This window comes from Stenella coeruleoalba, assembly GCF_951394435.1.
Source record: "Stenella coeruleoalba genome assembly, chromosome: 16".
NCBI classification, from domain to species: Eukaryota; Metazoa; Chordata; class Mammalia; order Artiodactyla; family Delphinidae; genus Stenella; species Stenella coeruleoalba.
Window position 1 is genome coordinate 39637039 of NC_137162.1, and position 26652 is coordinate 39663690.

The 26652-nt window shown below is 40.3% G+C and overlaps 2 protein-coding genes across 10 annotated transcripts in view; one reads left to right on the forward strand and one right to left on the reverse strand.

Moving 5' to 3' along the window:
• The window catches only part of PRKG1 (protein kinase cGMP-dependent 1), a 1402246-nt gene that overhangs the window by 887377 nt on the left and 488217 nt on the right, over window positions 1-26652 (forward strand). The window contains exon 1 of one of the 9 annotated variants that reach the window (XM_079899916.1): window positions 24691-25318. The exons of the other annotated variants lie outside the window; for them this stretch is intronic. The gene's annotated coding sequence lies outside the window, so the exon portion shown is untranslated. Of the gene's footprint in view, window positions 1-24690; window positions 25319-26652 lie in introns of those variants that run through there. 9 annotated transcript variants of the gene reach the window in all.
• CSTF2T (cleavage stimulation factor subunit 2 tau variant) lies at window positions 3262-7550 on the reverse strand. Its single transcript, XM_079899325.1, has one exon. It carries the CDS (start codon window positions 7344-7346, stop codon window positions 5241-5243), a length of 2106 nt encoding a protein of 701 aa, XP_079755451.1. The 5' UTR covers window positions 7347-7550; the 3' UTR covers window positions 3262-5240.

Sequence of the window (26652 nt, forward strand, 5' to 3'; positions counted from 1 at the left end):
TTTGAGAACCTTGGCTGGTCAAACAAAACATATCTGCAGGCTCAACTGGCCCACAGGCCACAGATTTGGCGTCCCTTGTCCAAAGACATTTAAAGCTTCTACAGGACAAAACTTTGACAAAATTAATGGTGGTGGGATGGGGGGAGATATGTGATTCTAGAGATTTCAATACTGTAATTTCTCTGTTTCTTAAAATAGATGAGGATCTTTTTCTCTGATTGATGACCGATACATGTAAAATGATGAGATCATTTTGGCTAAAGGATTACCTAAAGATAGGAAATATATTCTATTAATAGGCAATGGTTGTGTTTACTCTCTTAGAGCCAGGTTTGTGTCTGGCAGTTTTTTTAGTCCTTCTTATTTGTATTGCTGTATTATTTAACATGTGACCAAGGGTGACATTTGGGATATACAATATGACTTTTTGAAGATTAAGGCACCAATCTAGCCCTATAGAGGCCCTTCCATCACATTAATTCAAATATATGATTTTTAATGTGGCTCATGTTTTGAATGTTATTAAGGTGAACCTTTAAGATGGAACTGGAAAGTGTGTTATTGCAGATGTATTTTTTTCTGTGGAATGTCTGAGGATAAATACATAAGTAGATTCCTAAACAGGTACAAGTTGCTTCAAATCCACTCAGGTAGGAAAGCAATCAAAGGCTGGCGGGTACACTGAAGTGGCCTATAGGCTTTTGCAGTAGAATCACTGAAGAATATTAGTAATGTAATAAGACAGAATTTTGATTAACACAGCTAATTAAATAAACAAAATAATTTGGAGGAAACTGCTGGCTTCATTTCTTGATGCCCAAGAAATTAACCATTCTACCTTTGTGAAAGACAACAAATAAGAAACCAAGCAGATAAGATTTTTTTAAATGACCAAGCTTTGTGACACATATGAGATGGATTTCAAATGTCTGCAGATTTTATACATATTGAATAATACAAAATAGATTACAGTTGAAAATGTTATATATTTTATCCTAACTCCTTGATAATTAGTCACCTACCTTTGGGAACTAAATCAACTCCTAGTTATAAAGAGTTATCATCAAGCAGAACATCTCGGTTCTTTTTTTTGGGGGGGCGGTACGCGGGCCTCTCACTGTTGTGGCCTCTCCCGTTGCGGAGCACAGGCTCCGGACGCGCAGGCTCAGCGGCCATGGCTCACAGGCCCAGCCGCTCCGCGGCACGTGGGATCTTCCCAGACCGGGGCACGAACCCGTGTCCCCTGCATCGGCAGGCGGACTCTCAACCACTGCGCCACCAGGGAAGCCCTCGGTTCTTTTTTTAGGTAAATAGTTTGGTATTTTTATGTACAGCATTTAATAAGCACCAGGTTTATTATTTTTGACAGTGCTACCCGAAAGTCACTTTTGATACACTACATGTCCTTTACTGGCATAAGCTTTATATTGTGGTACAAAAATATCCAGAAGAAACATGTCCGTTAACATTTCATGAGAAAGGTAATTTGTAATATGAATATCTGTGAAGCTGATATTTTCAACCATGGGGGTAAAACTTTTGTTTTAAGGTGACAGAAGCAAATGAAAATATTAAAAGATCTGGTTCAGTTAAGATCTGAAATATACATATACATGTGAAATATATTAGCATATTAGATACCAATATCATGTAATAGTCACACTATCAATAATATTTAACAATAATATTAGTAATTATTAATTAGTTTGAATATATTCATTTCCTTAAAACGAATTAAGTCTTGACCCTAGAGCATTCTTGACAAAAGACTGATGAGAAAAGCAAGCTCCAAGCAGAAATCTGTCTGGCGATTAGCCGGCAGTGTAAAGCACTGAGAGGCTGACATATTCTTTTGTGAGAAGACTGTGAGATGTAACTGATAATTCAGTTTATCTGCCACAGTAGGTTGTTGCACGTAATTATCCTTAGACCTCATCAGCCCTAAGAGAATGGCCTGACACACCATAGGAAATCAGGTTCTGTGTGCTTAGCTAATGTCCCATCACAGCATGGAAAAGCAAGAAGCTTTGGAAGCTGTGATTATATTAAGGTTCTTCTTTTTAAAAAAAAAAAAAAAAAAATGCTTTCTACCTTTAGAATTCTGAGGAGTTGAAAAGTCATACACGATCTTACTTTGATTAGCCTACCTTCACCTGAGATTCACATTGGCTTCTATCTTATCAAATGGTCCCAAATCATTAGTCTTGGGATACCACCAACATTAAAATATATTTTGATATTAATCCGTAATGTAAGAGGGAAAGGGCTATGAGCAGGCACTGATTAAAGCTGATGGTTTATTTCCAAACAATATGCACTGCTCAAGAGGAAAAAGCCATAAAGAGGCATTTGCAAATCAGCGTTTCACCCCACTGTCTTCAACTGTTGTTATTATGAATCAATTTGCTTTCATTTTAGTCTATCCATATTTGGGAAAATGCAGGATGCCAGGATTATAACCAACAATTACATAGTAAAACACGATTCTGATTGTAGCAGACATGCACTGCTTGTATACATCAGTACTGGAACAGTCAGACCATGCGTGAATTGGAAATGAGGAGAGAACCGATTTTATTCAGTTTATCAGAGTATAGGAGATTGCTTGTATTATCTGTTTCTAATTTATTTTCTAATGCAAAGTTGTTATAGCTCATTTGTTCTGTGTGGAATTTAAATCCTTTGTAGGGAAATTCATGTGCTCTTAACAGGATTTTTTCTTCCCACTAAAACTCTGATAAAATGTTTTTTCCTTCCTTCTCACCTGCAATTTTTGCTATGGAGAATACAGAAGTGAGTAAGACAGTCCATATTCAGTCTATTAAAAGTGGGAGTGGGGGGGTAGAGAGTAAAAGTAAAATAGTGCATTGGAATATAACAAGTGCTGTCAGTAATGAAGATACAGTACCTGTAAGGTGTTCCTGGGATACAGAGGCGTTCTCAGTGGGGAATACAAACAAAAGGAAGCCTAACAGCTGAGTATCCAAGATGTTGCTACTGATACCTACTATAGAAAAACATGATTGGCATATAAAATATATAGGTATTTCAATTGTGGGACTTTATAGATAATGAATCTTAAAAAAGGTATTTCCATTCAGTCCTGTAATTTCTTTAGATTTGCCTTTTTCATTTGAAAGAAAAAGTATTCAGGCCCCATGGAACTCTCAATAGATAACTTTTGAATAACACATTTATTAAAAATAAACATCATGGGGCTTCCCTGGTGGTGCAGTGGTTGAGAGTCCACCTGCCGATGCAGGGGACACGGTTTCGTGCCCCGGTCCGGGAAGATCCCACGTGCCGCGGAGCGGCTGGGTCCGTGAGCCGTGGCCGCTGAGCCTGCGCTTCCGGAGCCTGTGCTCTGCAACGGGAGAGGCCACAACAGTGAGAGGCCCGCATACCACAAAAAAAATAAAATGAACATCAGACACTAAATTCAGCCTTCATTGTACATTCTTTTTATTTAGTCTGCATTAAACAATGCTGAGATTTTACTATAACAAAGAGCATAACATTTAATAGTTTTCAGTTAGAGCCTTTCAATGAAAGCTTTGAGATAAAGCAACTACAGTTTCAAAGTAATCAAGCCAACTCTGAATTAGTATTAACCAGAACTACTATACATGTAAAGGAGAGTTATCCCCTCCAATAAGGGGAAGCATATAGAAAACATGGGGAAGTTAACAGTATGAACAATAAAACAGGAGTAAAATAAGTAGCAGGAAACATCGTAGGGAGGTAAACTTTATAAAAAGAGTGAATTATCCATTTAAGATGTAAAAACCTTGCAACGGGAAAGTAATTCAATTTCTAAGCCTCCGCTCTCTCCTTGTATTAATTTTTTCCTCTGTAATTAGGTATTGGCTTTTCTTCTCCTGAGTAAGATCACCTGGTTACTTAGGTGTTTATACTTCTGTTATTATTACTTGTTCTGTCACACAAATGTTTGTCTCCACATCCTCAAGGCTTACAAATTAAGTAGTAGCTCTAAAGTTACTGTGGTAAGCCCCACCTTCCTACTGATTTTTAAATATGTCTCATGGGCATGTATATTAGGATTAAATGGCTTTATTACTTGTAAAAGGAAAGTAATAACCAATTTAGCAGATTTCAGGCTACAAAGATATCTTTACCTACCTGGGCTTCAATTATTCTGGTAAAATGGTGACAGATAAGCAGATTTTGAAATAAGAAAATTAAGAGGCATTTTAAATGTTGCTGAGACTAAGATTTTTAACTCCTGATTCTGGTTGACCAGACAGATCTGTGTAATGGAAGCTAGTTACCAGAAAACTGAGAGCTTTACTGCATGAAACCTTCCATTATTTATGAAAAGTCCAAGGCCATGTTTAATTCATGCAGATCAACTGGTCCCTACACAGATTTTGGGGAAGGATGTGAGAGAATTATTCAGATTTAGGGCTTGAAGACTATTGAGAAATAGGAAGGTACTGAGAGAGAGAGTCTCATCAGAGCAGATTTAAGTAACCTCATTGACCTAGAACTGTCCCAGCAAAATTGTCATGCACAAGGCCAGGCCAAAATATTGCTTGAAAGATGGGATAAATGAAATAACATCACATCAGATGCATTCCTTGATTGTTCAGGTAGCATAGCTTCAGAAAAAAAAACAATTCCAATACCACAAGTTGAGAATTATCTGTTTAGCTCTTAACATTCTGAAGTAATTCCAAAATAGTACAGTACTTAACCTAATTCAGCATTCTGTTGCCCCTGAAATAGGATTCTGTGTTTTAAATGGCTTACCAAAAACTATTATCTTGTAATTTTGAGGTACACGTCTTTATTTTCTTATACAACCAAACACGTTAAACTATCTTAGTACATTACCATTTTAACAGGTCATCTTTTAGTCTTTAGGTGCAGTTTTCACATTGTTTTGCTCAGTATTTTAAAAATGTACTTAACACCTTGTAGACCCTTTTAACAATGCTGCGTATCCTTTGTAATCTTATTTGATATAATATAATCATGTTCAGAGTTATTTTTGTATTATTTACAGTGAATTAAAGTGAAGAGACCCACTTCCCCCCTCCCCCTACCCCACAATTAAAAATAAAAACTAAGAAGACTACAAGAAATGAGATTAGGTTCTGAGAGGAGGGAACTCCTAATCATTCAAGGGTGGGGATACGAAGTCAGCTTACTGCACCCACCCATTCTCTATGCTACAGAAAACCTTTGTGGGACTACTGCCAAGTATTTTCTAAAACCTTTTAAGAAGCTCCAGTAGATTTCTGGATTTGTTCCTTTAAAATCAGGATACTCTGCCTTTGCTCAGGAGGCAGCATGGCAATCTGATCTGCAGTCAGTTGAAGAACCTGCATGATCAAAGCTGCCTTTTCTTGATCCTGTGGGGTTACCTGACTCTGCCCAGGACTAAAACTGCTAGGCTGGCCTCCACCTTGCTTGCCTGCCCCTTGCATGCTTGCTCCCTGCATGCCTGCTCCCTGCATGCCTGTCCCTTGTATACTCGCCCCCTGCATGCCTGCCCCCTGCATGCCTGCCCCCTGCATGCCTGCTCCCTGCATACCTGCCCCCTGCATGCCTGCTCCCTGCATACCTGCCCCCTGCATGCCTGCTCCCTGCATACCTGCCCCCTGCATGCCTGCTCCCTGCATACCTGCCCCCTGCATGCCTGCTCCCTGCATACCTGCCCCCTGCATGCCTGCTCCCTGCATACCTGCCCCCTGCATGCCTGCTCCTTGCATACCTGCCCCCTGCATGCCTGCTCCTTGCATACCTGCCCCCTGCATGCCTGCTCCTTGCATACCTGCCCCCTGCATGCCTGCTCCTTGCATACCTGCCCCCTGCATGCCAGCTCCAGGATTTCCCACCCCTGAAATGCTTGCGACCTGTCTGGGTCCCTGAGGACCACCTGCCCCCATATTAATAGGACCAGCACCCTGAATTCCCCCAGTCATAGGGCCTCTTGAACTGGGGCCAGGGCCCCTCATCTCCATTCCTCTTGCATCCATGCCTCTCGCTTCCATCCCTCTGGCTTCCATTGCACAGGTTTCCATTCCTCTTCTCTCCATTACTCGTGTCTCTAAGACCTCAGTTTCCATGGCTCGAGTCTCCATCCCTCGAGAATCTCTGCTACCTCTACCATCCATAGGTAGACCCCTTTGATCTATCATGGGTCCTCTGGGTTCTCCAATGAGCAGTCTGGGATCTGCTAATGGCCCTCCCCTCATGTCATGTGAGGAAGGGCCCCGGCTGTCATGACCAGACGCATGGTGCATTGGAGGGCCCTGATGTGGTGGGCCAAGATAGCCTCTGGGCTCTACTTCTCCAGTGACTGAAAGCAAAGTTCCTCCACGTGGGTCATTTGGAGCATCCCCTAACAGTCCTCGAGGAGGTAAGCCACCAGCAGTCATGGGTCCACGAGACATAGGAGCTCTAGGATCTGATATCTGCACCTGTCCCCGCTCTAAGGGCACCGGACCAACCCCTGGCATTCCAACTTGGGGCTGCATTGCTCCACCAGGAGTTAAGGGGCCTGGGCCAGGGCCAGGGCCAGCAACTGCAGCTGGAATTGGGCCCGGGGCTGGAATTCCACCCTGGATAGGGGTCTGCATCAGAGGAGGGATGTCTTTCACAGGTCTTCTGGCCAAATGCTGAGGCTGAGGGGCTGGAGGATTCTGCTGGTTCAGCAGAACATTAGGTCCTGGGCAAAGGCCAGGGCCAGGGCCAGAAACGGATTGAGATTTGCCTGGGATGAGTGGTGTGACATGTATTTTGCGATGCAGAATTTTCAGAGCAATCTCTGGATCCATGATTCTCATCACTACTTGAGCCTGCAACAGCGCATAAGCCAGCTGTGGGTTTTGAAGTAACATATTTCGAGCTTCCTGGTGACTGTTTTGGACACAGAGCTTCATCTGCTTCATCAGCTCAAACATCTGCTCCGGGGGCAGACTAGCGACTGCTCTGGTAATTGACTCAGGGGCATCTTCTGGATCGATGGGGTCCCCATAGGGTGAGTCAATGATGGGCGCTGCAGGCCCTAGGCTCTTTAACTCCTCCTTGTTCTTTTCACTGGCAGCATTGTCCACCCGAAGCGCTCTCCCGCTGAACTCCCGCCCGTTAAGGTTCCGCATGGCACTAAGCGCGGTCTCCTGGTCTTGGTACTCGCAGAAGCCATAACCCTTAGGTTTTCCCGTCTCTCTATCGTATACCAGCCGGAAACTCACAACGGAACCAACCTCGGAGAAAATGTCCTTCAACTGCTCCTCAGTTGCCTCATACGGAATGTTCCCCACGAACACGGAACGCAGTGATCGATCCATTGCCGGGTCTCTCACCGTCAAACTCGACATGACTCCGGTTGCGCACACACAGCGGACAGCGGATTCTTCCCAGAGTCGTCCTCTGGCGACTCACACTTCCGTCGCGCAACGGAAGCGGCTTTCAAAGTCCGGGCAGAAACTGCACTACTCTGCTTGAATCGTTCCGCTAATCTGCAGCATCTGCACCTCTACGTTCCACTAACTAGATTAAGGCGTTCTGCCCCTGGTCCTTCACTGAGGCTTATGATTCGTTTCTCATCTCTTATTCTGCAGACATTTCCACGGCGCGCCACCACCCGCGCTAGGAAAAAGCTTGGTGCGGGCTGACCACAGTAAATATGGCCGCGTAGACTTCACCATGGTAACTCGGAGAGGCCGCCTCCCATGACGTCAAGGGCGGTTTTGCTTCCGTTTGCCTGGCGGGAAACGGCTCACTGAAAGATTAAGGGCGCGTGTTCTGCGCTCTGATAAAAGTATTTCCGCACAGCAGTTTCTCCTTATTAGAGTACATTTATGCTATATTTAAAATCACAATGCAGACAGTGAGGGAGAAGTGTAGTCGTTTCAAAGCAGATTTGGGATTTTCTCATTAAAATACAAAAGTAATAGCTCCTTTTTAGAAAAGCATTTTTGGACAATTACTGCCCAGAAATACAAACTGAAGGCGTGTGCTAGCTCCATCCCCGCCCCCATCCTGTTGCTTCAGGCAGCCGCTGTCGATAGGTGTCTGGTCCTTATAAGTTTATCTTTGTGCACGCACTCAGCAGTCGAGCTATTCATAATGATACCTTTTTCTTAATTATATTAACCGATATTAATAATAATAATTAATTGAATTTTAGGGCTACAGCAATGAGTTAAAAGTATTTAACCATTCTTAAACTGTAGGCATTTAGATTGGTTCTGATTATTATAAATTGATGAAATGATTTCGCCACCTCTATTATGAAGGAGAAAACAAACTAGTTTCTCTTCTGCTGCTATTTTTGCTGGCAGAAGTTGAAACATGTGGAATGTGGGTCTTTCCCCTATTTAACAGGCGATAGAATTGAAGCTTGGAGAGGGCTAGGTAATTTGCTAAGCAGCCGGTAACCGGCAAAGCCTGAATTCTTACCCAGGTTGGTCCCTCACAGCTCCAGGGCGTCTCCGCCCCGTATTGTAGCTACTAGCAACTTGTAGCCTGTCGAGGACATGAAAGTTGGCTAGTGTGATTGAGAAATTGAAGTTTTAATTTCATTACTTTTATTAATTTTAATATAAAAACTGATATTCACTTAGGCTTTTGGAAAACTTTTTAGTATGTTTGGAACAACGAGTAAGGAATCTACTTTCGCAATGATAAAATTTATTAAATCTAAATAAAAAGTATTTTCAGTTAAAATTTAGCATTCTAACTGAGATTTACTATACTTGTAAAATACATGCAAGATTTTCAGGACTAAGTATAAAAATGTAAAAATATCTCACTAATTTATTTTTTTCATGTTGAAGTGATATGTTTAGTACATTGGATTAAGCAAAATATATTTAACATTAATATCACTCATTTTATTTTACTTTTTTTATGTGGTTACTTAGAAAAATTAAAGTTACATATATAGATTGCATTACATGTCTATGAACTGTACTGCTGCAGAGCCTAAGTCTTAACTTTTAAGCAGAGAATCATTTTATTCTATGTATGCCTTTTGAGGAGATTATGAAACTTTACGTTTCATCAAAAAATTGTGTTATGAATCTTGGGTATCATAGTTCAATGAATAGATCTGAAATGAGTGTGAGGGTTTAGCTACAAATCAGACAAAGCATCCATTTACCTTCAAGTGTTTTAATAGTTCTTTAAAACAGGCTTGGACATAGCTATTCATTCAAGATGTATGATAACCTATATCTGCAAATGATAAAGTGTATTACTTGATAGTAATATTTTCCCCCCTGATTCTTTTATTTGAGGTGGGGCAGGGGTGGAGGGGAGTTGAGGATGTCATCATTTCAGAAAACTAAAAACAAGTTCCTTAGGTTCATTTGTCTCCTTTTCATACCATCTCTTTACTAAGAAAGCCATGACCTTTTTTTTTTTTTTTTTGCTGCATTGGGTCTTCATTGCTGCCTGCGGGCTTTCTCTAGTTGTGGCGAGCGGGGACTACTCTTCGTTGTGGTGTGCAGGCTTCTCATTGCGGTGGCTTCTCTTGTTGTGGAGCACGGGCTCTAGGCACGTGGGCTTCAGTAGTTGTGGCACACAGGCTCAGTAGTTGTGGCTCACGGGCTCTAGAGCGCAGGCTAAGTAGTTCTGGTGCAGGGGCTTAGTTGCTCCGCGGCATGTGGGATCAAACCCATGTCCCCTGCATTAGCAGGTGGATTCTTAACCGCTGCGCCACCAGGGAAGCCCCAAGCCACGACCTTTTAACATGCATTCTGTCGAGGACAACTTAGATGTCGATTACATGTGCAATTGTGTTTATGTTAAATGTAGTTATCAAGCGGATGATAATAGGCTATTACAATAAGTTGTAAAGTTCATAAAAGTCCGTGCAGCTTATCTGATAGTGAGAGTTTCTTTACTGCCCCTGCTGATAAAATCTAAACCAGTGGCCTTCACACTTTGGCATACGTCAGAACCACCTAGATCCATGGCTAGTTAAGTCAGGTAGCTGGGCCTCACCACCTCCCCTCCCCAGTTCTGCTTCAGTATTTCTGGGGTGGGACTGGAGAATTTGCATTTCTAACAGATTCTCAGATGCTGCTGCTGCTGCTGCTCTGGGGACCCCACTTTAAGAATCACTGGTCTAAACAAAGAGACTTGAAGTGTTGGGTTTTTTTCATTTGTATCAGACCAAACTAAGCTTAGTACACTCTGTTAAAAGGTATAAGATATGGGAGCTCTTAAAAAAATCTATTACTCTTTTAATGCTGACCTAGTAGAGCTAGGACATGCTGACCCTACCCTGAAGAAACCCTGGGCTCAAAGATGGGTGAACAGAGTAGCTGAGGAGCTCTGGGGACAAACAAGAAGGGAAAAGCCATGACTGTAACAGTGTGCTTTTTGTCAGAGGCCTTGTATGTTCTCTTTAGTTCCCGTATTCCAGACTAGAAGAATGTTTTGATATAGGCCCCCTTCATAGAGGTCCAGTGTGACCCAGCACATAGCTCAATGAGCAGGACACATAAACTAATATTTATTAGTGAACTGGGTGGCCCAGAATTACCAAGAGTTCTTAGGAACCTGTATATCTCCTGGTACCAACACATACTTTTCACAGATCTGCCTTGGAAGAACTTCCAGTTTACATTGCTTTCTTTGTTTCCATAATGTTTAAACTTTAGATATTTATAGCACGGTATGCAATCTGAAGAAAAATGTACATGGCATCTTTCATGTTCAGACATCAGTTCTTTCACTACATCAAAATACCAACTATACTAAGAGTGATTTTTAAACAAATATATCAGGGCATACGGCCAAATGGGGGCCATTCTTCAAACTAATCACCTTCAGAAACTATAAACTTAATCCATCAAGGCTTCCAGTGTTCAAAATGATTTTTAAACTACTACCCTGAAATTGTTTCAAGGCTCCATTTGTAAGTCATACTAGGAAATTGATGCCTTAACTCAAATGTATACCTTGTTTACAACCAAGAACAGAGTTGTGCAGCTAAATCACCTGACTTTCTGACAAGACTTGGCAAAAAAATATGATGTTTAGCTTTTTCCAAATATCAAATCTTACATCAGAATATAAAGATTCTGTTGACTTTGAAGGATTTAAAAAGGATTCACCATAGATTAATTAGACAAATTCCAAAGATAATTACTAAAAATATTTTTAGCTATGATAGGCATTTTTAAAATAAATGTATGGGTCCTTCAAGGAATAGATCAAATATACTACTCCACAAAGTTCTCCCTAATCTTCTTCCTCCTTTCTCTAGGTTGGAAGTAAGTTCATTTTCCTTTGGATATAAACCATTCCTTATCTTAACATTGATAGAAACCCTTCTACCTTTTAGTAGAATTGTACTTTTCCTTCTATAACATCTTTAAGGGAAAGAGTATGACTCCCCCTTGTCAATTAACAGTGTCTTATATTTATTCTTTTATTACATAAATATTTATTCTAAGTATTGGCAATATAGCAGTGAAAAAGATAGACATTCCACTAGAATAGACTCTCTAGGTATGGTCCCTGGGCCAGTAGCATGAGCTTCAGCTTAGAAATGCAAAATTTGGGACCCTACTGCAAACCTACTGCATCAGGGACTTGTGTGTGTGTGTGTGTGTGTGTGTGTGTGTGTATACACGTATAGTTTTAACAAGTTCCCCAGGTGATCCTGTAATGCAGCCTGATGTTTGAGGACCACTGAGCTAAAAGGGAGACAATCATAGATAGACAGATAGATAGATAGATAGTTACTTTGTCTTCTTTGCCACTGTATCCTCAGCCCCTAGGATAGAGCTTAATTAGCACAGGTGGGTGCTTATTATATGTTGAATAGATGATGGGAGTGACATTAGAGTTCATTTTACATAAGAAGAAACCTGTGGCATTAAATAGCATGCCCCAAATCAGAATGGAGACCTGCTGTCAGGACCCTTGTCATTTTATTTTAGGTCAGTGATAATTCCTGCAGGTTATTATTTGATAAAATAGATATGTAAATAAAGTGTGTAGAGATGGAAGAGAGTGATAAGATCTAGCTCATCAGGGAAGACTTCCTGATGGAGCTGGGATTTAAGGGATGGGTTATAATCTAGTATGTACAAACAGAAGATCCAGAGAACAGGCCAGGAGCTTGGAATAGCCAAGACATGAAATTGGAACCTGGTGTTTTGGATGCCCTCAGAGGAAACCAATAGAGAGTTAGTGAGCAGTGCGATAGAAGACTGTCTTTTGGATCAGATTACGAAAGGTTTTGAAGATCAGATTCAGAAATGTAAACTTGATTTAAGAGTCACTAGACTTTCTCTCATCTTTCTGAAATATGAACATAGAATGATAATGGCAGAGATGTAAGACTACCAATCTTATCCAATCCTTCTCCAGGATATCTTTTGCACTTGGACTATCCTTTTTAATACTTGGACTAGAGTATGGATTTGACACCCATTATCTTCTGTCATTAGAGGTACTGATATTCTTGTGTTATCACTTAAGCATAGAACCCACATCTGTTTTATATTCTTCATAGTGCTTAGTCCAGTGTCTTATATTCTGAGCACTCAGTAAATATTTTTTAAATAATTACAAGGTCATTTTACAATAACAATTTACTTATGTTAACCAAATGGTAATTTAAGGCTTTCAGTTTACAAAATAATTTCTTTGGCTTCCCACATCTGATCTTGACAACAATCATGTGAGGTACATACTACTGCATCCTTATTTTAAAGATGTAGAAACTTAACTGTTACTTAGAACTTTACCTAGCAATGGACGCACCCGAAATACAGATACTAGTCATAATACCTAACTCTGAGCCCTTAAGAGGAAGGAGACCCTTTGATAAATGTTTTATAAAATACAACATTTTATTTAATCCTTCCAACAACCCCTCTGAGATAGGCAGTCATAGTGTCTGAATTTATAGCTAAAGAAACAGAGGCACAGAGAAGTTAACCAGTGTGCCCATGTTAACTGGCAGAGCCAGGATTTGCCCACACATCATTTGACTCAAGCTCTTAAATTATTATTCCATTAAATAAGTTTCCCAAGGACACATAGCTAATAAGTGGCAAAACTGTAGCCTGAAACCAGGTCTCTTGATTTTAAACTTCCCATTTCACAGTAATCACAGGTTATTGAGACCTGGACACAGTCTCCCTTGGCCTTTTTCCTGATTGTCTCTGAGTGTAACTAATTGCAATTTTGATATCACAATCAGTGCTGTGGCAACAGATGGACTATAAGGTATAAAAACTGAAGCAATTGAGAAAATGTTTCCTTTTTCAATTTGCATGGCTATAGTTAAACATCACATAAGGATTTTAAAATACATCTAGTTAGATAGGTAATGACGTATTTTCCATAAAAATGAAAGAGCCCAAATTTCTCAAACCTAAAATAATATTGGTCCGTGACATTTTTCCCAAATTTTAAAATGTATTTAATATGAACAAATAGTAAAATTCATTTACTTATACGTGAGATGAATCACTTTTACTGAACAGAGCCAAACATTCTCCCTGGGTGGGCCTGTGTAGTCCAACCACATTCTTTTTTTTTTTTTTTTTTTTTAATAGGTGAAGAAAATAAAGCTCAGGGAAGACAAGGGACTCAACCGGGGTCAGATGCCTGGTTACTGGCCTAGCTTGTAATGGGATCTAGAGCTTCTGAGTTTCCCTTCCAAACTGTTCTCAGCACTTCTGAGAGGCAGTAGAGTGAAGGGGTTAAGAATACATACTTTAATCAGAGCTTTGAGTCAGCTGTCTAATTCAACAAGTCACCGTGTAGCCTTGGACAAATTACATAAACTCACTGTGCTTCCATTTCTGCATCACTTAAATGGCAGTAACATCACCTGTATTGAACTCTTGCATGGAATAAATTATGTATTTGTTTTTGATCACTATTTATTTTGTATGGTAATTGTTAATCTATCTTTGTTGTGTAAAATTAATTGTTGTGGTAGAAGCAGCATCCTAAGTGGAAAGAGACTCAGATTTTAGTCTAATGCTATTTATTTTTAAATGTATATCTTCATTTTTTCATCCAGGTAAAATTTAGATCTTCACTTTTATCTTTGAAAGGGTTGTATTGGGTGAACTCATGGTCTGTTGTCAGACGATATTTTTAAAAACATTGTACAGAGACAACCTTGGATAACATTGCCATTTTGGTTTATGGTAGATTTGTAGTTGAATATGGATAATTTTTAGGCTGAATTCCATAGGACAGTGCAATGAGAATTTTCCTGATCATTTTTGGTGCTCACTGAGTTCTTATACTAAATCAGGAAATGCACTCTTCAAATATTTAGTTGGCTGGAATTCCACTTATTCATTATTATTAAAAGGGCCCGCCTGAACTTTGACTGTGGAGGATCCAGGCTTATACAACAGTGTGTTGGTCTGGCACATGGGATACCTATTTGAGCTTACAGTCGTGTCCAGCACAACTACTACTTTCGAGCATTCACTGGCAGACAGAGGCCATTTATTCAAACGTGGAAAAACAGAACTAATTGGGCAAGAAGCAGAGCTCCCTATTCCTGCTTCAGGCTATCACCGGAAAGAACACAGAGGAAGGAAGTGTCCTCATAAACTGTGGAAACGTAAGAGCCCTGAAAAAGACATACTGTTTAAGATTATCAACTTGTGAATCTTTTTTTCTGTAACCAGAACAATCCAATACCCAACTTCAGAGAAGTGTCAGAACTGCCATTCACTTCAGAAGTTAGGCTGCTACCTCTCTTCTGAGGCTCGACGGGCCTGTAGAACGAGCCTATATTTATACCCAGTTACAGGAAAGAGGTCTTTCTGAAATATTTGATTGGGGGCTCAGATTGTTAAAAATGACAACAACAAAAACCAGCGTCACAGAAAGTATTTTGGATTTTTTATCAATTTGAACGATCCTTGAAAAAACATGACTTTGGAGTGTCAGTTCAAATTTTCCATCAAACAGTTAGATCCCCCAGAGTCACACATGGGATAAACATGTAAAATACAATGTTTATAGGAATGTGGTAACTAGTGCTTCTTGGTACAAGTACAGAAACCAACTCCAACATTGATAAGCAAAAGCAGGGGATGGTATTTTAATGCTACACTGTTACCTCTCAGAACCCACAAGCAATGTATTTGTCTGCTTGGGCTGCCATAACAAAATACCATAGATTGGGAGGCTTCAACAATCAAATTTTATTTTCTCACATTTCTGGAGGCTAGAAGTCTGAGATCAAGATACTGGCATGTTTGCTTTCTCCAGAGACCTCTCTCCTTGACTTGCAGATGGCCAGTTTCTAGCTGTATCCTCACATGGCCTTTCCTTTGTGAGTGTAAATCCCTGGTGTTTCTTCCACTTCTTATAAAGACAGCAGCCATATTGGATTAGGGCCCCACCCTTATATTTCATTTAACTTTAATTACCTCTTTAAAGTAATAAAGAGGTCATATTGGAGGTTAGGGCTTCAACAGCAAATTCAACATATGAACTTGTGTATGTGGTGGTGATGGTGGTGGGGCACAGTTTAGTCCATAACATGCAGTAATACCGTCATCTTCAGGAAAACAAAGAATGGGCAATTGTAATGCATTCAAGATGCTCTATTCCCATATTTCTTCCTCCTCCCCCCTCCCCAACTCTGCTTGAAGAACCAGATTGCTCTGATTTCTCTCCCAGGACCACTGCCTTTAAGGGGCTCTTCTACAGTCTTTTGATTTACTTGCTACAGATTTTCCCAGAGAGAATGATTTGTTTTCTGGGTACCAATTCCAGCTTCCTGGGAGAGAGTGGTGTAGCTCTCTTCTGATGTCCGTCCATGATTCAATACAGTATGGGAAAGGGAGTGGATCCAGGGTGATAGTGAAACTCTTTTACAACTCTATGTGGGCACCCAGCAATCAGCTGGAGTGCGAGGGACTCTACAGACTGTTGCAGTGCCACGAGTTAACCTCCTTTACCTGCTAGCATGGAGAGGTCCCTGACAACGCACCTCCCACTGGAGAGAGTTTTCCTACAACATTTCTCTAGGTCACTCCCTCCGTCTCTGAAAAAACAAAATGCTAGTGCCAAAAATGGGTCATTTTCACAGAAATTTTAAATATTGATTTACAGATAGAAAAATAGTCTGGAATCAAACAGTAAAGAAATATTTGGCCACTCATTCACGATCTTCAGAGAGCTCACGCATATATAATGTATGATTTTCTTGTAGATGAATAGAGCGTATATTTTAAAATATCAAACTCTTCTATCCGTCATATTAAAATATTACTAATTCTCTTCCTGGCAGTTTAATGGTACAGTAATGAATAGTAACAATTCTTCCATGTATCATCTTCATCACTTCCATCTGACATTCCCCTTGAAATAGCTGCACACACTTTCTGGCACAGCGGTACAGTGAGAGATGTCCTCTCACTCACCTGCAGGTGTTTGCCAATTCCCTCCTGGCTCTGGGGAACAAAGCCAGTGCCTGCAGGGAAACAGGGAAGTTCCAATGACCGATTCCTTTGGAGGTCAGTCTTTTGTTAGCTCTGAAAATGGAACTGTGCTTGTTAGCCCGTGGCCTGTGAGGGGTCCGGGAAAGAGAAGGTGATACCTGCAGGGAGAATCAAGAAGTTTCTCTGCCAGTTTAGTGGTCTGGGGTCTGCTGCAAAGGTCCCAGGCTTGAGCAATTGTTGCAGGCCTTCATTCTCACCTGCAGGACTTCCACAGGGAGGCCAGGTTCCAAGAAATCCTCCTGAGAGCAGGTGTCTGCAGACGGGATGGAAGTGGTGGAGGAGGGCAGGAAAATGTATGCATCTCTGACAGGAAGGAAACTTACCTCACTCATTTCAGATCAGCAATGGCCTGATAACTCTTTAGGAATGCTGTTATTCATTATTCAGCTAAAATTGATTCAGCACCTATTCCGCAAATATTTATGGAGCACGTGCTCTGGGGAAGGTAGGCACTGCGTTTGCCACTGTGGGGTTTAAATGTGAACTGAAATGTGACCCCTGCTTTAGTAGAACTTTTCACTAGAAAGTTTTATTAGCTTTTCTCTGGAACTTTTCCTGAGGATTTATGGTGTTCAGATTCAAATTTGTGGCAAAAGAACAGCTGTGTCTGCAAGGAATTTCCGTTCTGTCAGACAAGATAGAGAATACAGGATTCGAGCAGACAGTTTACAGATGCATTTTTGATTTGATTTCCTGAGAGGTATATAGAAAATGAAAATATAACTACTGTTTACCCACTGACCTTCTTGCTGGGGTAGAAGATGAAATTTTTTTCCTTATTACTAAGAAAAGGGACTGTTATTTCTCTTTACCATGCTAGGTCCTCTCTCCCTCTCTCCATAGATATTTTATATATGTGTGTATATGTATATATACACATATATACCTATATGCGTGTGTATATGTATACACACACATATACATATGTACATGCATATATGTATATATGTGTATATTATATGTTATTACTTAACACATTGCGTTTGACTTGAAGTCAGTATAACGGACAGCCCTTCATGTTCCTCTCTGTCTAGACCCTGGGGATGTGGGCAAGGCTCTTTCCTGGTGGATAGTACATCATTGCCAGGCCATTTATTCAATGAGCATCTTATTATTTTCTGATTAGTCCTTAAACTCTGACCTTAAAACAAAGCATGATTTCTTGAGAACAGTATTTAAGTACAGCATGGATAAAATATAACCAAACTTATTTCTTAGTTAAATTAAGTATTGCAACTAAATTCAAATGTTAATTGTACTTCGAGGAAATGGTACAAACATGAGTTTATCTTTGACCACGAGTCTGTGCTCGCAAGTGAAGCATCATAATAACTTACTCACCAGGGACAGTAGCATCAAGCCTCTGTTAATGCCTTGATACATTGTCCTGTTTTTGTGGGGCTCAGTAACTGGTTATGTCATTTGAGGACTTTGCTTCTTCCTAAGATGACCTTCCTTATTCACATACTTTCTCCTGGATTTAAAAAATTTTTTTTTTTCTCCCTCCTGTTTCTGTAGCTGCTGTCCATTACTTTCCAACCTCCTTCTTTCACTCAGAGTATAAGCACATATGATTCCTATTGTTTAGGTAGAAAAGAGTCCGAAGCTCCTAGAAAGAGCAGCACCGTAGGAAGCAAGATGAAATCCCCTTCCCTTTGGTTTCCGTCATGGTGGCTCCAAAGCAGTTCTGATTGCTTAGCTCAAAGTGTAGCATTTTTTGCCTTCTTCCCTGAGAAGACGTCAGCAGTTTTCCTGCATGAGGGAGGTGGCTGTCAGTAACTGTGGGTGGTTGAGTGAGAAAGCAGATGAGATGGGTTGCTGTAAAAGTTAAATTAGGAGAAGAGTGAGTTGTGAGTGAAGATAGAAGTAAATACTTTAGTAAATAGATCCAGAATGGCAAAGATCACGATAAACCACGGTGGCAACAGGTTTATATTCTTTTCTGCTTTCCTCTCTCAATAGTCTTTCCATTTCCAGCCATGGATTAAAATTATTGTCCACTGTTAATGCTTACTCACAATATTATTTGGAAAACTAAGGGCTTAATATACAGCCCTTAGTTTTATATATATATATATATATATATATATATATATATATATATAATTATAGAATAGAATATCATTATACAACCCCACGTGTATTTTTGTAAATATGGCTCTAAAAGATTATTTAATATGCATCCCTACGACCTAAGAGAGAGCCATGTGAATCCAAGCTATTTTTGTTACAATTACAGTGCCCCGCACAGTACTAAATGCTTTATACAGAACTGCTCGTTCCACCCCCGTAATAACCTTCTGAGGGTTTTTTGATAGATGAGGAAACTGAGGCACAGTTCGTTACCTAGACAGTTTTCTAGATAGGCTAGATCACGTGCCCAGGGTTTTACGGCAAGTAAGAGACAGACGTGATTTCAGGCAGTCTGACTAAGAGAAATAGTGTATTCCTGAAAGCTGTAACTTATTTTTCTGCACTTAGAATAAATGTTTTACTCCCCCAAAGGAAGAATTCTGTTAATTTCACCACCAGCCAGATATTTCTAACTTTTCTTGCCCTGTCAGCTGCCTGTCAGTTTTGTAAAGAAATGCAACATAAAACTGACAGGAAGAAGCTCTGAAATCTATAACCACATGACAGAATATTGAAAAATCCTCGCAGAAGCTTCTTTTGTCATTTATTGGATCGCGCTAAAACCAGCTGCCAGTGGCACAGGTGATTTCATAGACACCATTTAGCTAATATGTTATTTTGCCAAGATAATTCACTGTGCTGAATTCTTTTCTAATCTTCTGTGGCTGCTTACTTAAGAAAAGAGTGCCTAGAAACTAAATTATCTCACAGAGGAGAAAAGTAAAACAGAGATGGCTATTAATTTAAGCTGTTTCTCATTGCAGCTGTCACTCTGAAGAAATATATATGGAGTAAGATATATATGAGTCTTTGCTAAATGGAAACACTTAAAGTGGTCCATTTCATGTTTGGAAGTTCAGAAGGGATTTATCAGTAGGGTATTAAAATGGATTGAATATTTTCTAGCTTTAAAATTAGGATGATGAATATAAAAGAGTCTTGCAGACTCTAAAACATTATGCAGGGACTTCCCTGGTGGCGCAATTGTTAAGAATCCTCCTGCCAATGCAGGGGACTCGGGTTCGAGCCCTGGTCCGGGAAGATCCCACATGCCCCAGTGCAATTAAGCCCGTGAGCCACAACTACTGAGCCTGTGCTCTAGAGCCCGCGAGCCACAACTACTGAAGCCCGCGTGCCTAAAGTCTGTGCTCCACGACCAAGAGAAGCCACTGCTATGAGAAGCCCGCACACCGCAACGAAGAGTAGCCCCCGCTCACCACAACTAGAGAAACCCGCGCGCAGCAACGAAGACCCAACACAGCCAAAAATAAATAAATAAATTTAAACAAACAAACATTATGCATACCTCAGGCACATATAGATTTATGTAATGCAAGTGATTATGTTTGGCGTATTAGTATTGGGTCAGACTAATATTTGTGCACTGCAGCAATATTATTATATAGCTTCCAGTGTCTGTTCAGAAAAAGACATCCAAACATTATTTAGAATGCCAAATTTTATTTAGAACCTGAAAGACAGCCACTTAAATCTAATAGATCCTTGTACTCTGTTATTTTTATTTCTTCCACTTACATAGTGCTTTATCAAATTAGATGTTCGGATTTCTTCACACAGGGAAAGAGTGGCCAGAAACCCCATGTATACAGCATGGGAGAGCATCAGTTATCCTCTTGCAGTGACCCTCAATCGTGTAGAAGACTAAAGCACATTCAGGGCAAAGAGAGGAGGATGATAAAAGAGGGCAGTAAAAAGGAGTAGGGTTTTAGAAGAGAAAAGGGTCTCTCTCTTATCTCTTGAAAGACAGAAAAAAATTTCTTGGAAGGCAAAGAAATCACATAGAAAGGTAGACAGAAGGATGTTTTAGGTGCTAAGAGCAAAATTTTTGTGTGCTGCAGTATGTACCGCCCATTTCAGAGAATGGCAGATAACACTGATAATGATCATGACACCTTCCTGTAGTCAGAGAAAGACTGAACCATCCTTACCCTTATTACTTGGAGCAGTAGTTCTGAAATGTTGGGAGGCATCGTTCATTGTAATCACAAATGCTAGAAACAACATATATTTCAGCAATGAATTAGATGAATTACATTTATTATAGCTACATATCATATAAAAGTATAATGTCTTTTATAGAACTACATGCAATTGTTTTAAAAATGAGGGACATCTATATTTGTACTTATGGAATAATCAACTATATATATGTTTTAGTGAAAAAGAGCATGTGACAGGCCAATGCTATTGTATGTTCCCATTCTTTTTTACCCCTCTCCCCCTGCAATGGGCTATGTATACACATATGAGATGTTATACTGGTATGTTTATAAGGCATTTCTCAAAGGATATCTAACAAACAAATAATTGCAGTTTTCTATGAGTAAGAAGCCTAGAGAATAGGATAATACAGAGGTTTCTTTTATCGAGGTATGTCTTTTTTTTTTTTTTTTTTTTTTTTTTTTTTACTGTTGGACTTCATCTACCCTGTGCTCTTCATCCTCTCCCCTGACAAAAGCATTCCATTAGGTAGTGTCCAGTTTTCTACTGTTTGTCAAGCTTCATAGATAAATTGACAAACTTAAAAAGATTCTCAATCAAATTAGCATGCATCAGCAATCCTGTAGGAACTCGCTACAGTATAGATTACCTGGGTCCCCTCCAGGAGGGTTAAATCAAAAACTCTGGACACAGAGCTCTGGAATCTGCATTTGGAGTGAACATCTGGAATCAAGCCCTCGGTGGTGGAGGGGGGTCTATAGACTTCACCTGTAAAAAAAAAAAAATTATTTTTATTGAAGTATAGTTGATTTACAATGTTGTGTTAGTTTCAGGTGTACAGCAAAGCGATTCAGTTATACATATATAAATTCTTTTTCAGTTTCTTTTCGCATATAGGTTATTACAAAATATTGATTATATAGTAGGTCCTTGTTGGTTATCTACTTTATATGTAGTAGTATGTATCTTTTATTCCCAAATTCCTAATTTATCCCTCCCCACACCTTTCTCCTTTGGTAACCATAAGTTTGTTTTCTGTGTCTGTGATAGACTTCACTTTGAGACACACTCCATTTGAGTTCGTGGAAGGCATGTACTCATGTGGAGGACATTTATGCATACTAAAATGTAATTGCTCCACAGAATGAGGGTTTCAATAGCCTAGAGAGATGTAAATTTACAATGACCACATTAGAAAAAGCATGTTAAAAATAGTAATTATTATTATCATATTGTTACTATTTTTAGATCTTCTATCCTATTGATTTCCTTTCATCTAAAGGGAGGGGAGATATCGCCCTTGTGTTTATCATCTCACCTGGATACACCTTGCTTTGTCTCTGAGGGAATGATGTAAAGAGCCCTGATATGGACAATCAGAATGAGCAAATGTTTGAAACTTTTCTTCGAAAACCTGCTAATATGCATATTACCTTTAATGATAATCACTGAAAATATAGATGTCCTTATATATGCTCGTGTGAACTTTCCTTTCCCAGGCCTTTTGCAAACTTGTCATTAGACAATTTGAGTCTTGGATGCTCACAGCTACTGGAATTATTAGGATGCCAAACCATTCCATCTCCTCTTCCCAAACCTCACTTTTCATGAAGGCTGAGGCTTTGCCTTGTGAATGTCAACCATGTCTCAAAGTGACTGTCCTATATTGTTTTGCAGCCTGATGAGCCCTGATCACTGTTTCTCTTGATGAAATGAGACACTTCACTGTTTTCTTTTCTTCTACCACCTGCTGCTACCACTGCTTGCTTCTTGTCAGTTTCTATCTCCCACTGCCCCGGGAGAGCAGGAGAGGATGTGCCTCCCACAAGTAATTACACATTTTTTGTTACCTTATCAGTCAGAAACCCAGCTCTTCTAGTTTACAAACCTTTATCCTTGGTTTCTGGTAATTGTCCTGGAGGATATTTGAGAGGGTCCATCTTCTAGTCAAACATAGCGTTCCCTACCATTCTCAAACACATTTTTCAAAACTAAGACTGGGTATCTGGACATTCATGTACCCCAAGACTTCTGTGAGGTCTTTGGCATTCTAGGACCTAACCATCTGCCCCAAATCTTTTTAAACATTTTGCCCGGGGTGTCTCTCGGAAACAGGTTTCCAGGTCATTTACTGTGATAAGCCAGCATCCCCACACTGAGCCGATTGATGAGGCTCCCGGGTTTCCCGGACCTTCCTATAATAGGATGTACTGTAACAAGTACAACATGTGTTTCCATGTAATTGCTATCATTCATTGGGTTGCCTAGGTAACAAGCACTATGTGAACTGTTAGAATCAGTATGCATATAGCTGTTGAGTTGTTAATACTAAGAACTATGCATTATTCAGCAAGCTGTTTTCTTTGCTTACCTAGTTATGTAGCTTTTCTTCTTTAAAAGGACAAGTGATGCTCTTCCAGTTTCATGGGAAGCATATTTAATAAGATAGTCCCCAGTAAACAGAATGGATTTGCTCCAGAAAAGCTGCCTATATACTGAATTCTGTTTTCCTACTGACATCCATTATAAAAATGGAATTATTATTTTGCGATTTTTGTTGTTTCTCATAAAATATCATTTACAGGTAATAATGCAGCAAGCTTAAAATAACCTGTGGAAAAGGTAAATTTATATTTTTTAGGAGTATTAATATTAGGTAAATAGCAACATGGAAATGCAGGATTTCTCAGGTTGTTTTCCTTATTTGCTCCAATAGGTTAAGGGTTCACAGAAGGAAAAAGCAGCCCTTGCGAAGAATGCTGATTGATCAAGTTTCTATTTATGCATTTTTTTTTCTTTTAAATATTCTAAAGTAGAAAAGTTCAGAGTTCTGTCTGGTTGCTCAGATCCTGTTTCTACACATGTTTCATTAGGAATGGATAGGCTGAAAGTAAGTTGAAAGGAGAGGACATGATCAAATACCAAACAAACAATAGCCTATTGTGGCAATCATTTTGCAATATTTATACATCTATCAAATCATTATGTTGTACACCTTAACCTAATACAATGTTATATGCCAACTATATCTTAATAAAACTGGGAAAGAATTAAAAATAACATTATTTTCAAAAACCAAACAAATCAAGAACAGCCATTCAGTTTATAGCAATTATTCATTTGGAAACCTTGACACAATGCAGACTGAAAGCATCCTGTGAATTTTAAGTTTTTGTACTTGGGACATAATAACAGCAAATACTTGGATATTAACCGTAAACAGCACATTGAAACATTCGTCCTGTGATTGTCTTCCTTTGAGGAGCTTGCTTTTTGGAAGTAAAAATGTAAGAATATTTTCTAATTATCTTTTGATTAAATAGTCCAGGATTTAATGAGTCCTGACTCATACCCTATTCTGAGTTGATACTTCCATCCTAGAGCTGGGGATAAATAGATCAACCCATTCCCCACCTTCAAGGAACTATGAGTCTAGCAGGAAAGCTAGAAAATAAACAAGCACTATTCACAAAGTGTGATGACTGCCAGAACATGAGAAGCTCAGGGTGCTATTGTTATTCGTTCTTAAGAGCGTCACAAAAAAACAAAACAAAATAAAAAACAAATTTCCACACAACACGATGCTGAGACCCAAAGTACAGATAGGAGCTAACTAGTTAAAGATGAGGTTAAGAGTATTACAGGCAGAGGAAAAGAAAGGTACAGAGCCCAGAGTCGAGATACACCAGGGCATTGCAAGCAGTCAAGGGCACCTCCCAGATAATATTCTGACAGTGACGGTGAGTCTGTTAATAACCCACTGCACTACTGTGTCAACAGCTGGGAAATGCCAGGTCTTCATCCAGCGCTATTGTTAAGCATCTTTCTACTGCTATTATATCCCTGAGGAAAATCAGTATTAAATTTGTGCTCACAAATCACATGGGTTTAAGATGGAATTAAAAATAGTGCTTTAGGGCTTCCCTGGTGGCGCAGTGGTTGAGAGTCCGTCTGCCAATGCAGGGGACGTGGGTTCGTGTCCCGGTCCGGGATGATCCCGCATGCCGCGGAGCGGCTGGGGCCGTGAGCCATGGCCGCTGAGCCTGCGCGTCCGGAGCCTGTGCTCCGCAACGGGAGAGGCCACAGCAGTGAGAGGCCCGCGTACCGCAAAAAAAAAAAAAGTAGTGGTTTATTACTTAATTTTTGGTTTCCTTTCTCTGTTGACTTCCCCTTAAGTAAAGGTAAGACAGTTTTCGTTAATAACATTGCTTTCTCTAAAGTATGCGGAGAGGAGGGCTTGGCAGGCAATGTGAACACGTTGATGGGCAGTAGGGTTCCAACTAGTTCTTCCCATGAAAGCACCCTCAGGGCAATGTGCCTTGGTCTGAAAATAGAGACGATTCAGGCCTAAAATGACCAGGAAAGCAGATGGAAGGCAAAAAACAGGCATTCCCTCGCCTTTCTGCCTCCCTCCCCCAACTCTTTGTGTCTGCTTCTGTTCCTGTGAATAGATTAACTCTGAATAAGCTTAGGCAGTAGTTCGTCAGCAGTGGCAGAAGTCTGGGGAGGCCAAGGGAAGGAATTGTCAAACTAGGGAGGGGATGCAGAGCCTAGGGGACAGCTAATCATCTTTGAAAGCTAGTCACCTTGCTGATATAATATAAATGTAGATTTGTTGGCAATTCCCTAAATCAGAGTATGAGATTTATGATCGTCAAGGAAGAAGGGAAGCATCTTTAGAAATGAAAGAATAATGAGCCTATGATCAACAGCATGGACAGCAAATTATAAGCCTTAGACATGTAAGTCTTCCTTGCCTTCTGCCTTGTTTATTTTATTTTTTAATTTTTTTTAATTTTTTTGCGGTACGCGGGCCTCTCACTGTTGTGGCCTCTCCCGCTGCGGAGCACAGGCTCCGGACGCGCAGGCTCAGCAGCCATGGCTCACGAGCCCAGCCTGGCTCACGGGCCCAGCCGCTCCGCGGCATGTGCGATCTTCCCGGACCGGGGCACGAACCCGCGTCCCCTGCATCGGCAGGCGGACTCTCAACCGCTGTGCCACCAGGAAAGCCCTGCCTTGATTATTATAGTGTTTTTCTAATCCCTCTTCCTGTGTCAGATCTCTTAGTCCTCCCCTTCATTCATTTGTTTATGTATATTTTCATCAAACGTTTATCATCTCTTATGCTCTAGATATTCTGAGTGCTGAAATGAAGTTCCTTTTCTCACCCAGTTTACGTTCTGGTGGGAGGGATAGGAGAGAACAAACAGCAAACTTATACCTCAGAGTGATGATAATAATTTCCAATTATAATGAATGCTATCAAAAGAGTATGAGTGACTGTAACTGATTGGTTATTTTGGAGCAGGTAATTAGGAGAGGCTGCTCTGCAAAGGTGGGTTTTAAGCTGAGACCTGAATGCAAAGGTCAGAGATAACAGTATTCCTGGCAGAGACCAATTAGTTTAAAGTTGCAAGGTAGGAAAGGGAACAATATGGAGAGTTCAAGCAAAGGTCAATGTAGCTGTGCTCTGTGGGCTGGAAGGGCGGGGTAGGGAGTGGTCTGAGACAAGGTCACAAACTAAGTATAGTTTGTAGGTTTTGTCAGAGGGAAAAACTGGCCTGCAAGAGTGGAAGCAGGGATCACAGTGAGTTCCAGGGCTACTGGATGTTCTGGGTGAGAGATGGTGGTGATCAGGCCAAGGAGACTCGTGGTGGAGATGGAGGGAAGGACATAGACTTGGTATTGTTTTGGAAGTGGCCAAGAGAGGACTTGGTGATGGACTGGATGGGAGTGATGGCATAGGGAGAATGGGGAGGGGGAGGGAAAAACAGATACTACGGTAGGAGTTATTACCCTGAAAGAGAGATATAACGATACCGATTTTCATTTTAGAAATCTTCATTAGTTTCCCCTGAAAATATGAAACCAAACTCTTCATTCTGACCGACCAGACCTTCCATAATTCAGTCCCTACTTACGGTTTTTATGTCACACACACTGCATCTCCTACACACAGACAAGGTACACTTAGTGTTCCAGTTACGAGGCATCTCAGACTCAGCTGGAGTTAATTTTCTAACTCTTTTAAAACAGCAGAACATGCTCATGTTGTATTATGAGGTGATAATAATGA

What these genes read in the sequence shown, in the direction of transcription:
- CSTF2T (XM_079899325.1), bottom strand. Translation starts at nt 7,346, where the DNA reads ATGTCGAGTTTGACGGTGAGAGACCCGGCAATGGATCGATCACTGCGT.